Raw genomic sequence first — 18,535 nt, forward strand, 5'->3', positions numbered from 1 at the left:
TTATTCAGAAATGTTCCAGAGTTAGTTGTGGTGTCATTTTGTAAGAAAATACATCAAGTTTGACTAGCATTGTGGAATAGTACCAAATTCCACCAGCGGCAGTTCCGCTAAAAATGGCAAGCTTACTGTATATTTATTTGAAGGCTGCATCCAGTTCCAACAAGATTGCACACCACCTCACTACCTCAACACCTCACCAAAGTCTGGGATATCCTCAATAACTGATTCCCAGGTCGAATGAAACCACAAAAGTAAAAATCTAGGGGTGTCAGATCAGGTGAACGAGGTGGCCATGCAATTGGACAATCTTGACCCATCCATCGACCTGGAATTTTCAATTCATTTGTTTTGCAACCCATTTACTATAAAAATATATGTAAATTCTATTCCCTTGTCTGGTTTCAGCAATGTGAATGAAGATGTGGCAGTTACAATGTTGAATGCTCTCATTCCTATGGGATCACAGATACTATCACCAGCTGTTGAGGGTATCGGTTTCTCTGAGTTGATGGTTGTTATGGCAACCCTAGCAGATGCAGGCTCAGGCAAGGGTCATGTCTTTTTATTCAGAGCTGCAACAGAATGGCTTGAGCTTTGGTAAGTAAATTTTCGTTGTTTTTCCCCTATTTTTTTTTCTTTCTTAATCAAAATATTCTGTAAAAATCCAAATTTTACACTTATCTGTATTGGAACCAAAATTAATGGAATTACAAAATCCCAACTTCGCAGAAAAAGTGTACTAAGATTCTTTGTATTTATTTACTGCCGCGTGTCTCATTCCCAAATTGAATTGTCATGCTACATCGGGTCAGTAAAATATCACTTATTGGTACCATTAATTATAATGTCAGTAAAAATTGTAATTGGTCCATCCTTACATTTAACTTTCTATGAAGAAACTTAACATAATAAGGGAATTTAAAATAACTATGATCTTGCAGGAGAAGTTTTCAGATCAGCTGTGTGAAAAATTCCTTGTGCATTTGACATTGATTTTTACAAATTATTTTTTTTAAAAAATAAAGTTTAAACTCAATTTGCCAAGATCTACATCCTCTTCAATCAGTAGAACCCACCACATCAGTAGCATTTTCAAAACAAAGATTAGATCCTATGAGCTGTGATGTCAATTTAATCTAATCAGAAAGGAAGACCGTTGTAAAAGAAAATCTTTGTCTTGAATTCATAGTATAAATAAACAAATTTTCTCTTAGAAATTACCGTGTAGTTCCCACTTTTCCATGAGATTATGTGTGTCAGTAAACAGTCTTGGCACGTATCAAAACATAGTTCATTTTGTACATTTTTTTGCCTGATTACAAGCAAATATGCATCTTAAAAATTATTTTCTCCTCTTTATCCAGTAAAGATTATCTGATTCAAAAAGATGTTCTCAAGAAGATTGAAAATGGAATCGGTGCTGGCAAGCATCGCATTATGATGGAATCTGCCTGTTATTTGCTGAATTATGTGAGCGACATCGTGGTAGCTTTGTGTCCGAGTGGTGAGAAGTGGCCACCCATTGGTCGATCAGGGGCCACCTCACCACCCTGGGAAGGAGAGTCTCCACCAGATGCTGATTCTGATTGGGTGGAGGAATTGGGGCATGAAGATGACGAAAGTGGAGGAGAAGATTCTGTAAGTTGGCATTTACTTGGCTTGAAATTTTAAGTTAATTTCAATACTTTTCCAGATTTATAAGTAGTGGTACATTTTCAGTTGTATTTACTCATTTATTGTTCTTAAACATTGAACAGGTTATAAAATGCACAGAATTTTGATCGATAATACATCTCAGGTGGATATGTAAAGAAAAGGTGTTAAATAAGAAATCGTAAACATTGTGCGAGTTATTCATATTATAAAAAAGAATATATATCTCTCCACATTTGAAAGGATGCAAAGTAGGGCTAAGCCGATACCACTTTGAACCGATGTCCATATTGGTGCCAATAGTCTTAATGATAACGATACAGACACTTGAAAATTGTAACAACTAAACGTTGTTCAAAATACTGATTAATAATATTGCGTAAGTATCTCACTCCCAATTATAATTATCAACTTGTTTTAAATATTTGAGAATTACATCAAAATATTAAAATAACTGGCATGTAGACACAAACTCCATTTTTTACCCCACAATAGTTGGGCAATATGAATAACTTCAACTTTGGCATAATTTCCAGAATAATTAGGCTGTGAAAATGTCTCATAGAATTTTTGTAGATCCCACGTAAGACGAAAATGCCAGGAAAGTATCGGCAGGTATCGGTAAATAAATCACCGATACTAATACATCGGCTCAGCCCTAATCCAGAGTCATATTCTGGCTGTAGACAAAAGTCTGCTGCCCTGGTAAGCCAAAAAGCCTTAACTCCATTTCAGAAAATGCCGAGAAAACTAGCAAAATTCATTTTGCTTTCAGCTACTCCTTTAATTAACATTTAATAAAATAACCATCAGTGTAAATCGTGCATAAATGAATCCACCTGAATGCAATAGCAGAGTGAAATATATCCAACAAAGAGTGCATGCTCTAAAAGACTACTCAAGAGGTCCCAAGTGGAAGTTTATAGGTGGGGAGGTCTTGTTGAGTGTGGATAGTTGGTTGGTTCAATGTCGAGACAATGAAGTGGGTGGGGGATGCTTACGTAAATTAACCTAGCTGGGGGAATGCTTTATGCAAATTGTCTTATCTCCCACTTTGAGCACTGTGTATGTTATTAATATTAAAATTAGCTCTATTACAGCTATCACCACGTTGATATATGTACATGCTAGGCCAGTTACAAATTATGGTAAAAGATTGATGTACTGTAGAATGCAAGCAGTAATACAAAATTGTTCACAAAAAGAAATCTGAAATTTTCCTTTCCTTTTCTGCCTATGTTACCATACCTTACTGAACCAATTCCATCAACCTTGCCCTTTGACCAAAGGTATGATTTTTTGTACAGGTCGTACACCTTTCAGAATTTCAATGCTTTTCACTAAATTAGCACCATGCAAGGAAGCCTTATATACACTATGCTATTACTGGCCAGTGGCGTAAATTATGGGTAGAGCATAACCAACATTTTTGACACACGTTGTTCTCCTTTGGGCACATGCCTACTTTTACAACCTCAAATTTTCACAACAGGAAGCTGAATAAGATTCTCTGTATTGTAAAGTCAATAAAAGAAATTAAAGAATTTCAATAATGCATAAGAAAGGAAATAGTTTTGAAAGTCGTGAATCCGACCTAATAATGTTAAAGTACATGTTGACAAACATGACACAGTCGTCATTATTATTATACAATTAATATTAAATCCCATACCTTTTCTGAGATGTAGCTGTATTGAAGAATATAGTTACCGGTATATCATGAATTTAGTTCTGAGTCAGTATCTGCCCTCCCTGATGCCATAATGGTAACGTTGCCACCCTGTAATCTAAGGTCCTGGGTTCCATACCCGATTGAGGCACACAGTAGTTCAAATCCCACTTTAAATTGTTTGTCCAGTCTCAATTAGCCTATCTGTGCATAACATAGGCTTCTCAAACCAATACCAGTATTTGAAGATATTAGTTGTGGTTTATTTGCCCATACCAGCTGATACTTTTCCAGAATTTTTATCTTTCATGGGATCTAGAAAAGTACCACTAGACACTTTCACACAGTTTAGTTATCCTGAAAATTATGCAGAATTTCAAGTTTCTATTTATTTTGCGCCAATATTGTGTGAAAACTAGATTTATTGCATAACATGAATTTTAATATTCTGACATAATTCTTAAATATCTTTGTAAATTGATGAATGTAACTGGACTGATACTAATATTAACCAATATTTTCAACAACTTTTAATTGTCACAAGTTCCAAGCATCTTTATTTATATTGGTAATTGGAAAGAGAATCACCATTGTTATTGGCTCATAGTGTTATCAGCTCAGCCCAATCGGATATGGTATGGAATTTAATTTTAAAATTCATCTATAGTAGAATTTAGGTTATTGGGTTAGGTCTTATGTAAGGGTCATTCCATGTCAAATCAGGCAGGACTTGACCCTCATAGTCACTCATTTTGATGATATTTGGTACACGGCTTTCCTTTTCTCCAAAACGAGACCTGTGAAAGGATTTTGCTGAAGTATGATTATTATATGAGGCTTGATCAAAAATTCATTTTTCCAAAACAGTCCATTTTCACTTTCATATATCTCAACAGGCCATTTTCAGTTGCGTATATCTCAACAGGCCATTTTCAGTTGCATATATCTCAACAGGCCATTTTCAGTTGCTTATATCTCTGGAACGAATAAAGATACACAAGCGTGTTTTGGAAAATTGACTTTTTGATCAACCCTCATATAATATGTAATAATCATATTTCAGCAAAATTTTTTTATAGGTCTCGGTTTTGGAGCAAAGGAAAGCTGTGGACCAAATATCATGAAATCTGTGACTATGAGGGTCAAAGTCCTGCCTGATTTGACATGGAATGACCCATGTCAAATGACATTCATAAACTGCACGGTTAAAAGTTTAGCAGTGGCAATTTCCTGAGCTTTGACAAGAATATAACTACCTTTTCCTTCTTCCCTTGACCTTTGTGTGGGTTCTGGTAGTGGCAGTGCAATATCATTGTGTCTTTCATATGTTTGCGATCATTCTAGATTCTGTATTTGAATAAGAAGTAATGGACTTTGGCACATGAATAAATTTGAAGCAAAAGTTAGTTTGGGTTACTCGTGTTTTTCTAGTGGTGTAAATCAAAACCTAATTTACTTCCTCCATCCCTCTACTTAAGGCTCCCACCATTTCCCATACAACCACCCTTTGGAATATTTCCCATACAACCACCCTTTGGAATATTGTTGTTTGCTAGGTGGGCTTATGAAATGGTATTACCTTAAATTAAAGATCATTTTTGTGGTAAAAAAAAAAATCGTAACTGTTGCATATGTTTTTTGCAATGAAACCAAACAATTCCCATATTGCAGGATGAAGACAGTTTGTGCAATAAATTGTGCACTTTCACGATCACTCAAAAGGAGTTCATGAACCAGCACTGGTACCACTGTCACACTTGCAAAATGGTTGATGGAGTTGGTGTTTGTACGGTGTGCGCCAAAGTTTGTCATCGAGGACATGATGTTACATATGCAAAGTATGGAAATTTCTTTTGCGATTGTGGAGCGAAGGATGATGGTAGCTGCCAGGTTCGTTTGTTTTTCAGGATTTCTTCCTTACAGTAAAATTAGGTGTTACTTTCCCAACAGGAATTTTGAGAGTGAAAGGGGAAAAGACATAAATCTTTAAAGCCCTCTTGAATGAATGTTTGGATGGTTTTTGTGTTGATGAATGTGCACAGTAATTTTCATTCATGAATTGTGAGTTAGGCTTGTATGTGATGGTTTTCCTCAACCTTTTCTATCCATAAAGAGTAACTGGAATCTACTAAAGACTACTGCTTTTTTTTGGGGTATTGGTAGCCACTGGCATCAGATTGGGTATGCACGTAGCCATTTTATCCTCTGTTATGTCATTCAGTGTATCTGATAAAACTTCCAAGGTATGCTGCATATGTGTCTGGCTTCTGCTCTGCCCATTGTGCATTTTCTGGTGAATATTTGGATTAACATAATCTTAAGAAAAAACAGCTTGGTGGAGGAGCATGTTAAGTGAACAACTTTCGAACTCTCCACCGAAGCTGGGCACGGGTGTTCTTTGTAAGTGTCGCTTCATCAATTCCATCTAAATATCACCCAAGCAGTGCTAAGTCTAAGAAAATACATAATCCTAGGAGCACTTTAGTTACGCTCAAACAGTGTAGCCTTTGCTCTATAGTTTTTTCATTAGACCAGTTGTGAAGTGTTGCCAATATATATATTCCATCAATGTTTTTCTTTTTTTTCATACTCTATCGCAGCTCCCAGCAGTAACTGTTGCTCAATGTACAGTCACAGACACTTCTGGGTTGTAACACCACCATTGACTTTAAATTAAATCATTACAACCCAGAAGTGTCCGTGACTGTACATGTCATAAGAAAAAATTGTCAATACTAGCTACAAGCAAACACCGATGGACAAATGTTCATTAATTTTGCACAGATATTTGCATTACTTCATGATTAAATTATGTATATATTTTATATTTATAAAGCAAAACTGCTAGATTGAATAAAATTACATATTAACACTAATAAATATTTGAACAAATTGGTATTGGCAGGAAAAGGTAAGACTGGCATAAATATTGCTTCTAGGTGATTATCTTCTAGTTCTAGCTAATTCTGTATTTCTGGAATTAATTAATTGGTTTCCTGTCAATCATTTCTGTTATGTGCATGCACATATGTCCAAACTATTCAGTTCTTTGTTTAGTTAAATTTAATTCTTGCTTTTTTTTGTTTGTGTTTAAGCATAAGAATATAGACTGTATTTCAGATTTATAAGAATATTGTTTTGATGTTTCATTTCCAGGCACTTGTGAAACGTAGTCCCCAGTCAAGTGACCATGTGTCCCAGACATCTACCGGACCGTCTCCCTTTGGCATAGAACAAATGTTGACAAGCTCCCTAAGGAGACGCCCATCCTCACCACAACCAGTGGATAAGAATGAAAAAGGGAAAGATGACCGAGCAAAACAAAGGCAGATTCTTGCCAAGCAACTTGGTGAGTTTTTCTTCTTTTTGATCTATTACCATTTTCATCTTTGTATCAGATTTAGTACATTAACCAGATCACGAGGGTGGAAAATGGTCAGTAAAATCAATTAAAGTCAGTATTATTTTCAAAAAATGGGCAGTAAAGTCAGTAAGTTTCGTTTGCGTGACTACAATTTGTAATTTTTTAAAAATTTTCGTTACTATTTTACAACTTCCCAGTGAGGGTTATTTCGTACCATTTCTCCTACCAGTGATGAAGTTGAGTATTAGCTTTCTTCAGTTTCAGAAAAGTTCTAAGATTACTACCTTAGAGTCACATTTCATACTGTGTTATTTTATGTGGAGAGAACATAGAAGAATGCATGCTGGTGAAGTGCAGAGAAACTATAGAGAAAGAATGAGTTTATTAATAATAATTTTTCAGCCAAGACCAAAGTTAACCTGGTTCGATACTTGGTGGAGGCACATAGTGGTTAGGATTCCAAGAGATTACGTAATAGTTTTAACTCATTGCTCACTACAAAATAGACATTACGAAGTACACAGAATGGAATACATAATGCAATCTATAATAAACCAAAAAGATTAGAAGAAAATGTACAATTGAACATACAAAAATCAATTTTTTCTTTAAAATTGGGTAAACCAGTAGTATATTATAAATGATGATAAATAAAATATCAAATGTGATTTGAATACCTAACCCATATTTCACAAAATAAAAATATGCATCCTAATAGACATGTACACAATAGGGATGGGACCGATTAATCTGTACTCTATCGGTATCGGCCGATATAGGCATATCGGTGTACCGGTAAAATTACCGATTAGTTCACTGATCCGATATATTCATAAATATCTTATAATTTAGTGCAAATTAGTGCAATATTCTCCCATTTTGTTGCAATTTTTATGGATAATCTCAATGCCCTACTTTCTAAAAAAGTAATTGTCTAAATATTCAACTTCTTTTGCACTGCAGTCACCTCGAAACACACATTTGTTAAGGAGATCAATGAACATTTCAGGTTCTTCAAGTACCATATCTAATTTTATATCAGATCGGTAGAATAACGGTATCGGTAAATTTTATATCGATACTTTATCGTTATCGGCCAAAATTTCATATTAGCCCATCCTTAGTACACAATTTCTCCTGCATTTTGCCATTCAAGTGTATTTATATTTTATTTTGTTATTTTTCTTTTGCAGATGGTTCCCGGGAAGCACTAGTAACTCATATTTCCAGTAGCCCTGTCGTTTCATCTTTGCTAGACATGTTGAAGTGTCTGCTGCCGGCTGTGGAAGCTTCTTGCCAGAGAAATTCTCCTGTCGGTTGTTACCAGCGTGCCCAAAAGGCCCTGAAACAACTTCATTCACTGGAGAAGAAGTTTGAAAACACTGATCAACTGATGGTGAGTCGGGCCTACATATCTAATTGTATTTAGCCTGAATGAGAGCACAATGCAGCATATATTTTATTTCTTCACTGTTGTAGTTTTGGACACTTACATGTTGGAGCAACTTACTTTTAGTGTTGGGTGATATATATTGCAATATTGAAAAAAATATTGTCCAGGCGATATCAACTAGATGATATATCGTTATTATATTTTGGCAATATATCATCACAATATTTGGCAATATATATCATGTTGGCATATATATCATCATGATATTTTAGCAATATATCATCACAATATTTTGCAATATTTATCATGGAGATGATATATCGCTGATATCACATATTACGAAAATGAAAACATGTGAGACAGATGCAGTCAGTGAGACTCAATATCGAGACCTATTATCAAAAGTGAAATAAGTACAAGACAGTGGGGTCAACCAATTCAGTTAATCCATCTCACTAACCAACTTCCGAAATGCCTTTGGCTAAATCTGAAGTCCTGATTGACAAAATTGTCAGAATTCAAACTAAAGTGTTAGCACAGTAGGAAGCTACGGTTCTATGATAAAAAGGAAATACTAACTTACATTTAACTAAGGAACAACATTTATATTTATGCTGAAACAATTATAAGTAATTTTATGCAAAATATATTGTTAGAAAACAGAAAAACAAAATTTACAATGTGGTTATCAAGACCATTATCACATATAAATGTAATTGAAATAAAGAAAATATTTCTTTATTATTCCCTCTTGAAGTAGCATATGTCTTTTTCATATATTTTAGCATGCATCAGTTCTAAATCTGAGTATACTCAATATGCCACTTTCTACATCCAGGTTTTCTACAATCCTGATCTTCAGTTTTCAAAACTCAGCATCTAGCTAAATCACATCCAAATGTAGAATATATGTGTGTCACTTTATGTAACTTTCCTCAAAGCATCCATTTGAGGTATTGTAGCATTTATAAGTTTGCTTGTTAATGGAGATGAAAGCAGATACCTATTAACTGCTTCAAATTGAATATGGCATATTTTATACATATGAGTGCCATTCCACAATTTTATACTCTTTTGAAAGATTATACCATAATCAAAGTTCTTTCAAGATCCAGAAAAGGCTTCTATATAGCTTAATCATCCAATTTATCATTAAATTGCAAAGTCTAATGCTTTAAAAGCAACAATAATTGCAAAAATATATATCCATCCCATATTGCTACATTTGTACTTGCCTTTGTTCCATCATGAGATTCATTAAAAGTCACAGACAACTAGTATCAGAGCAACTAGTCCAAGAAAGATTTTTTTAGCATGTGTTATCTTCATTTGTTTTGGTTTTATATTTTTGTCAATAAGTGCTTAACAGCTTGAATGTTTGTGAAGTAAATGTACATATTTGCTCTGTTACAGCTATTTAGCAATGTACATATAAGAATATACTTATCTAGTGATTACAATTACCATTTTTTGAATGTTGATACAACATACCAAGAATGACATCATATTATACATTGAACAATTTTAAAGAGTTGACCTTTGTATATAAACCTTGATGCCTATGCAAATGTACACAATTTTAATAAAATTAATTATAAATTTGAATGTATCCTATCTTGCTTGTCCGAAAGAACACACACGATTGAAGATATTTGTTTTTCAGATTAGCAGTCAAAAATAACTGTCATGAGTATGAATTCAAAATATTGCACAATTTAATAATTTTGTAATGATATACAAATTGGCTTTTTTAAACATCATATTTAATAAAATTAGTTTTAAATAGTAATTTCAGACACTTAATTGCATTATATGAATAAGTTTTGAGCAATCATATGACCAAAATTATTATAACTATTGGACAAATGTGGAACTGAACTTAGCGTAACCATTTTCAAATATTATTATGACAATGTATTAATTTATAGTCATATACAGATATGGAAAAAAATATTGTATCGTATCATCTGTGACAATATTTTCTTGATATATCGCGATATCAAATTTTGAAATGAAATCCAGAAGAGGGGTGCTTAAGCAGACACTGTTGCCACATTGTGCTCTAACTCCCACATGTTTTGTTTGTATCCGCAAAAAGCATATGTTATAAGCATAAACTTTCAATCTTGATGGTCCCAACATAGCAAGATCTTATACAATTTTCCTCGACTTTACATTTTTCTGCATTTTAAGTTTTATCAGCTTGGTCCCCCGAAAAACATAAAATTGAGATTCGACTGTTTATGCTGTTTAGACTGTAGGTGAGAACATAGGCTGAGATAAATAGATTTCACTAATATACAGTATTTTTTAAAATTAATCAACAATGCTATGCTGTGTTTTACCACCGTAGTCCTTAAAGTATTCTTTAAAATTTTTCTTGTAGGTACCAACTTTAGGATCCCAAGAAGGAGCATTTGAAAATGTGCGAATGAATTACTCAGGTGACCAGGGTCAAACAATTCGACAACTCCTTTCAGCTCACATGATACGACGAGTAGCAATGTGCTGTTTGTCATCACCGTATGGGAAAAGGCAGCATCTTGGTAAGCATCATCAGAAGACTTATTGCCTGTATGAATTCGAAAATTTAAGAAATGAAGGCACAACTTTTTTGTAGCAGCAATTAATGTATTTTATTGTTGTTTTTGGCATATACTGTATTTGTTTTTTCCAACCATCACAGCCATTTAGCATGCTTGTCGATGTAAAAATTGGCATGCTACTGTTCTACACACATTATGTTACAGAAATGAAAGCACCCATTCTTTAAAGTGGAGGAAACTTTGAGTGATGCTTTTCCCTGGTTAAGAGAATTATCATCAAGCATAAAGCATCACTATCGCTACGATAATAATTTGCACAGGCACTTAATCTGCTGTCTTTCACGGTGCCTCTCGTCTGTCATTTCATGCTATTTCAAAATTTGAATAGTATTAAGTCTTCCCAGATGTTTTGGGAGGGGTAAAGTGCCCCCGGCTCCCCTTCTGCTGGTGCCCTTGATATATTTATAGAGTTATGTCCACATTGCTTATGATTAATTGTTATATAACATGAATTATGCTTATCTTGAAAATTAGTCAATGCAGTGCTTATGGGTAGGGGCATACATATTTCGTTTTTGACGAAAAAACGAAGTATCAAAAAACACATTGTAGTGTAAATTTTTCATGTTTTTGAAATGTGTGAGATTCATTTTGATAACATGTTTTGTGACGAAATAATGCAAAATGAACTGCAAAATGCGAAATGAACTCTTAAACACGAAATCTAGGGTTTATTTACCAATGTGACACCTCCTGAGGTCTGAATTATCCTGAGCGTTATGCAATTCACGGAAAATTGATTAATTCTGCTGTTGTTAATGGAGAAGCAAAAATGAACTCCTTTACACAGTAATAAACTTAATAGTCTGATAAGTACATAAATATACTATTAGAAGTGAAATGTTAATTTTGTGTAGTAAGTGTAGTTTCTAAATCAAATTTAGGATTCACAATTTTAAAACCAAAATGTCTTTTTATATATCGCTTTTCATCTGATTTTTCAGTGCTATAACATCGAAATTTTATTTTATTTTATTGACCACTTTTGAACCCAAATTTGACTTCATTTTTATACCGATATTTGGCTTTTTTATTTACCAAAATTATATGCCTCTACTTATCCGTAACTTCAAATTAAGAGCCAATCTTAAGAAAATATAGTGCATATTCATGTTCAGGAGGTCAATTTCAGTAAGAAACAGCTACTTTTCGTTTTTTGTAACAGAAAAAAAAGTGAACATTTGTAGAACAGTGCTATTATCAGTGGAGATAGAGATTTGTGCACAGTTTGTAATCATATATGTATATTTTCAGCTGTCTCTCATGAAAAGGGAAAAATCACTGTTCTTCAACTGAGTGCATTGCTGAAGCAAGCTGATTCGTCAAAACGGAAGCTGACATTGACTAGGTTGGCATCAGCGCCAATCCCCTTCACCGTTCTCTCCATCACTGGAAATCCTTGGAATGAAGACTTTCTAGCAGTTTGTGGATTAAAGGTAAGTTTTATTTATTTCTCTTGTAGTCTATGGTTGTTACAAACATAAAGAGACAGTTTTTGTGTTGTGACGTTTCAGGAGAACACATGCTCCCTTCATCAGACGTTTATTTATTTAAAGAAAAAAAAAGTTTTATTTGTTAAATTCACAAGTGGATGCACATTTCTCTGCTTTGGAACCTCTAGGGACAAGTGTGTGATTTTTGAACTTGGAAACAGGTTCTGCAGCCTTGGTAGGCAGAAAAGAAAAAGACATAGTGAATACATATGATGAAAAAATGTAGCAGGATTGGAAGCCCAAAATTACAGAGGGAATTGTGGTCTTGGTCAATGTGCATTGCAGGTCAAGCTCCTTCATCGATAAATACACCACCTTGAGAAATTAAAGATCGCAGGAATGTTCCAAAATACAGATGTGTGGTGCCTGGAAGTCTTGCCCGTCTGTTTAGCTCTGACCTAGAGTTCAGCAGGTTCCCGTGAGTGAGCAACTCTTGACCTTGTAGCCGACAACTTCCGGTAAACGCTTTCATTCAAAACGTGTTCTTTGTTCCCTGTAACACTTCATATAGAAGTGAAACAGTTAGAGATAATCAAAACCACATAGGCCAACTATGGATCGTCAACCCACTTAATGCATTGTCATCCAGGTTTCCGCAAAAGTTTGCTTCGATCGTACGTGCACCATAACTCCCGTTTCTCACTTCATACGTTTTCCTAACTGTTCCGATGTCGTAATGTTTGCCAAAAAAGTGTTCTGTTGGCTGAGTGCCTTCTCCCTCTTTTCCTGTCAGCAAATGGAGGGGATTGTTTCAGCCACGATTTTCTCCTGAAACGTCACAAAGATAAACTGTTTTCTTATGCTTGTAATAACCGTAAACTACAGGAAAATAAGTCAGAGCAGTGTTGGAAGGAAATGCACACAATATAATCGCCGCTTTTCTTCAAGACCATTCATTCATGTGCAAGCAAAAAAAAGAAAGGAAAAAAAAAGCTCAGTGTAGGAATGGACGCTGAGTCCGATTTAAAGAAACATTATTCAAGAGGAAAACGTTTTGGGGGAGCAGTTGTTTGACATCGAGAATACTACTAAATCCAACATTAAATTGTCGATTAACGTGAGAATAAATAACGATCTCCCATTTTGATATCTGAAAATGAGCAGGTTTCATAAAGCTTGTTTTGAGTTCATTGTATGCTGATGGGCTAATCGGGACTAAATATACAGTTTAAAGTGAAATCCAATTCCAAACCCGAATGATTCGAGTGGGACGCTGTTTAATGTATCCTAGAATACGCATTGGGTGCAAACAGATCGCAAGTTGCATGTTTCTTTTTCAGGCTGGATTACAATGCAAATTGAGGAAGAGTTTGGACTGCTCCCTGGAATGGGAGAGGGGGATGAATATGTAGTTGGTTGAAGGAAAGAAAACATGACTTTCTTTTACGATGTATTTTACACAGCTGAACCAGAACGAAATTTACAGGCCCAATTTTTTTTTGAATTTTTTTTTGTCTGGTGCCTAGAAAGGTTGCCTCTCCCGAGGTACCTTACCAGTTAATCTTGTAATAGACAATGCTCCAATATTCATTCTGCCTGATTATCTCCCAACTTTTTGCTGGTGTCAAGTTTCTTCGAGTTTCGCTTGCAGTAAACGAGAGATTGTTTTCCTTTCCGTAGGTCTCAGTGCAAACGGGTTTCTCATGAACTAGAATTGTAAGAATTTCGTGGAAGAGCAATGACTGCACAATTAAAAGAAAATAACATTATTTTAAATCCTTTTTTGTGAAAACGTTTTCATGTTTTCGCAACATGCATCCTGTGCATAACAGGTTGTATAACCACCAGGATAAATAGTGTTCCCATCTCCTAGGAATTTTTGTGTCCATTTGAGCTCCGTTTAAGCTGAAAATTGGTGCAAATTCCAATAATGACCTCTTCGAAATAACGACCCTTTTCCCGGGAACGGTGAAAGATCGTTGTATCAAGAGTTGACTGTAGTTTGTATACTGTATAATGTTGTACTGTTTCAGAAAGCTGTATGTTTTCAATTCTTTTTTTTTTTTTAGGATTGCCATGTGCTAACTTTTAGCAGCAGTGGTAGCGTGGCTGATCACCTAGTTCTGCACCCGCAGTTGGAAACTGGAAACTTCATCATCAGAGCAATATGGCTTCCGGGATCGCAAACAGAGTTAGCTCTTGTGACTGCAGATTTTGTCAAGATTTATGATCTGAGCCGTGACAATTTAAGTCCACAGTTTTTCTTCCTTGTACCAAGTGGGAAAATTAGAGATTGCACGTTTGTCTGTCTAGAGGTATGTTTGCCCTTTGTTTATGCATTTAGTACTGTTTTTTTTTTTTAGTACTTAGATGTAGTTCGCTAATTTAGGAATGCTGTTTTTTCATTATGGTGGGAAATGTAGGTAACTGTCAACACTTTTGGCTCTCTTATGAATGGGAGTTCTGAGATGGATTTGAACAATAATTTGTTGGTATTGATGGACAATGCATATTGATTGATAATACTTAAACGTCTTGACTTATGAAATTTGAAGGAAATAGTGGCACAATGAAACATATTATTTATGTCCCTCATAAAGTTATTTAAATTCATGTTAAGAAAAAGTCGTGGAGTCCTCATTAAATGAAATAAAGCAATTCACAAGTGTAAGCAAATTAGGCAAAGAGATTTCTGTTCAAGGTAAAAGGTTTCAGGGCTTCCATGATAGCATGGCAGTTAATGCAGTTGTCTTGACTCCCCAGGTTCAATTCACAGTTCATATCCGACTTTAAACTGTAGGTCCATTCCCAATAAGTGCATAAGTTGATTTAGACAAACTCTGCCACACTTTTAAGCTGCTCGTCTGAATTTTGAGAAAAATAGTCTTGCACCAAAAACATCTGTCATTTGCTTATAAAAATATTTCCCCCTCAGGTGTTGACCATTTTAACTCAGGAATGGAATCTTTTCTATTCCCTTCAGAGAAAGCTGTGTATTATACAGGGTGATTCAGAATTCCTATTACACACTTCTAGGGCTTGTAGAGGGGACTTAGTAGATCAAGTTTTGATAAGGAACCCATGTCCGAAAACGTAGCATTTTGGTACTACACAGAATACAAAATCACATAATTTCACATCTCCATCATCATCTAATTGGGCAAAAATGGTATGTGATGGAGTGACACAATGCGGAAAACTGTTTGCATCAAACAATGCTCTACCATTGCATCCAGCTTCGCCGTAAAATTAACAACATGTCAGTGTTCTCGGCAAACGTGTATTCAACCATACTGTACTGTCTTCCGCAATGACCGTATTGTAAACAGAGGACGTTGGAAGAGCACACATGACATCAGGTGACCGAAGATGTCACCCTCCGTCAATGTGGGTTGCCTACCGTGAAGCAGAAGATGTGAAAGTATGTGATCTTGTCATCTGTGTAGTACCATGTTCCCATGTATTCCTTATGAAAACTTGATCTATCAAGTCCCCTCTACAACCTCTAGAAGTGTGAAATAGGAATTCTGAATCACCCTGTATTTCAAGTTCAGTGTGTGACTAAATTCAGTGGTTAGGAATTATCTTCTTACTTTTGCACATTTAAAAAGAAAGTATTGGACTAATAGAAATAAGAAATTTTATTCTATGTAAAATTTCTGACTGAAGCAACAATCAAATGCAGGCTTGTGCAGTTTGTCATGCCACTATGGTGTGAATCATTGCAACTGATTGGTTCATTCCCAAGTGGTATGTGTTGTGCGCTATTTGGTGTGAAGTCTTCCAGGTTTCAGATATCAGAGGTAGTACTTTGAAGATAAGTAGAATATGATAAACAAAAACAAATATTAAAAAATAATAATAATATTAATCCCAGCTGTTTATCTATGGGTATGTTTGCAGATTAAAAAATATTAAACTGGCCTCCATGGCTGAGTGGTTAATGTACATTGGACTAAGGGATGCCGAGGTGAATCTTGTTTAAGGCATGGATGCATTGTTGTTCTCATGTCATGTATGCATCAGTTCACTATTCGTCCTCTTAATCATAGAAAAGCAACTTAAAGCCATCATTATTAACAGGAATTGATAAGAGCACTTGGTTTAGTGTCAGCATGTATAGTGAATTAACACCAGTTCTAGTGAATGTGAGTACAAGAACAATAGCTTGACTTGATTTTTGTTATTTAGCGTTGTTTTTCTGCCACTTTTGGTTAATTGCGACCATGAGGATGAGTGATGATATGAAATTAATGAAGGAACTTTCACAAAGGATACCCATGCCCAGGCTGGGATTTGAACCCAAGGCCCCTGCGATTGTAACATGCTGTGATAACCGCTCTTCCATGGAGGTCGGCTGGAGCAATAACTGCTTTACTGAACCTAATTGCATTTTTCCCACCTGGCAGGATGGAGGATCTCACATGCTGCTGATGTCTTCAGCCGGTTACATTTATAGCCAAGCCATGAATGAAGAAAGTTCAGCTCAACATGGACCTTTTTATGTAACAAATACACTCGAAGTCTACCACTCAGAAATTAAGGTGAGTATCCATGTACTGTAGATGGGGGAAAACAGGAAATGGCCTGCCATCCTGACTTTAGTTTCAGATGTGATTTTCCTTAGTTGCTTCAGGCAAATGTTTGTATTGCATCCTATGAAGGATGCAAAGAAGTTTACTGGCATTTCCACGTTTCCTTATGTCTCTAGTTTCCTCTATGCTTGTTGAAGTTTGTATTCCAACAGCAATTACAGTGAAACTCTGATTTTACATTTTTCAGGAGATTAAGGTAAAAACAAAACTTACAATGTGGTAAAATGTAAAATATGGAAACATTTTGTAACTTTTTGCTGTATCGGGACCATTGAAGATTGAATGTATAATGCAGGAAAATGTGATGTTCGAGAACATAAAATTGGAGTTCCACTGTATATTGTACTATAATTTGTAATTTGAGTTTGCTATATCATTATAATTAAATTTTATTTTACTAGTAAAGTGCATATTTCATAATTATGGCAATATTATTTGGTTAGGGTGGATAACAGACTACATAATGTAAATCTGTGACATTTTAATTAAAATGATCCTGGCACACTTGAAATTATGGAAACTGGTGAAAGAATAATGAACGAAGTCAATGAGTTTTTCTCCTTACAGAATTTTTTTTTGTGGTCACAGTAATTTCTTAAATTTGGCTGGAATCTGTGTGTGAAAAAAAGTGTTGAAAAATAAGCTCATGGAATTTTAAGGAATGTCATTTTCCAATATATTTTTCAGGATGTTAATGGCCAAGTTGGAGGTGGAGGTGTTTCCATTTATTACTCACATGCCCTTCAGCTGCTTTTCTTCAGCTATAGTCAGGGAAAGAGCTTCATCGCACCTCTGAAGTATATGGACAACGAGTTAACTACAGTATTCATGATTAATCTGAAGAACAATAATGGGGTTAGCAAATCTAACAATGCCCAGCCCCTGTGCCAATGGAGTGAGGTTCCAAACCATCCAGGTCTTGTGTGCAGCGTGATGCAGAGCAGTAAGTTGTACCTATTTTTTGTTCAGTAGAGCAGATTCATTGTTTCTCTGTCAGGCAATATAAACATGTCAGTGTTACGGCTGTGATAGTACCAGTGTGTGCATTGCATTAAATTTAATCAGCAATACATGCCAATAACCAACCCCCTGTGGCAGAGTGGTTAGCACATCGTGCTACGATGCCAGGGGTCCCGGGTTCGAATCCTGGCCTGGACATGGATGTTTCTGAGTTTCCATTCATCAATTTCATCATATTACTCATTCCCATCTTCACAAATTAGCCAAAAGTGACACAAAAGCGAAGTCAAATAAAGCAAGTTAATCACTTTCTTGAGTCTTGCAAGGTCGGCAAAGATGCCACGTGACACTTGTAAAGCCTTAACTATCCTGAAAGTTATGCGAAAATAGGTCAATTTTACATTTTTCAGGGTAGCAAGCTGGAAAAAAACTTAAAATGCGGGAAAATTTAAAATAGAGGAAAATTTTATAACATTTTGCTATGTTGGGACCATCAAGATTGAATGTACAGTAAAACCTCGTAATTTCGGACTAATGGGTGGGGGGGGGGGGATAAGTTGACCGGTGTAACGAAAGTTTGATTAACTGAAATAACCTAAAAGACCAGTAGAAAGTGCATTGAAACTCAGTTTATACCAACAAAACACATTTGTTATGGTGTATTTAAAGGGCATAGGCCTAAATACATATACAGTGTGTCCGTAAAGTCATGGTGCACTTTTAACCGGTCACAGGAAAGCAACAAAACAAGATAGAAATGTGAAATCTTCACCAAATAAGAGGAAAACTCCAAGTTTCCGTACTATGATGCGCAAGCGTATGCGCACACAGGTGATGACGCAACACCACGAACTTCGCAGCA

The 18,535-nt window shown here is 35.4% G+C and overlaps 1 protein-coding gene across 3 annotated transcripts in view; it reads left to right on the forward strand.

Moving 5' to 3' along the window:
- Positions 1–18,535, forward strand: part of poe (E3 ubiquitin-protein ligase-like protein poe) — a 206,180-nt gene that overhangs the window by 75,240 nt on the left and 112,405 nt on the right. For 2 of the 3 annotated variants that reach the window (XM_083109941.1, XM_083109942.1), the window contains exons 26-35: positions 406–597; positions 1,365–1,638; positions 4,994–5,212; positions 6,479–6,671; positions 7,880–8,082; positions 10,466–10,625; positions 11,940–12,121; positions 14,188–14,433; positions 16,528–16,662; positions 17,401–17,656. In XM_083109941.1, the coding sequence (XP_082966067.1) occupies positions 406–597; positions 1,365–1,638; positions 4,994–5,212; positions 6,479–6,671; positions 7,880–8,082; positions 10,466–10,625; positions 11,940–12,121; positions 14,188–14,433; positions 16,528–16,662; positions 17,401–17,656 (2,060 nt within the window). The remainder of the gene's footprint in view (positions 1–405; positions 598–1,364; positions 1,639–4,993; positions 5,213–6,478; positions 6,672–7,879; positions 8,083–10,465; positions 10,626–11,939; positions 12,122–14,187; positions 14,434–16,527; positions 16,663–17,400; positions 17,657–18,535) is intronic. The other variant, XM_083109943.1, reaches the window with a different exon arrangement.

The sequence above is a fragment of the Lepisma saccharinum genome, chromosome 23 (assembly GCF_977018435.1).
Source record: "Lepisma saccharinum chromosome 23, izLepSacc3.1, whole genome shotgun sequence".
NCBI classification, from domain to species: Eukaryota; Metazoa; Arthropoda; class Insecta; order Zygentoma; family Lepismatidae; genus Lepisma; species Lepisma saccharinum.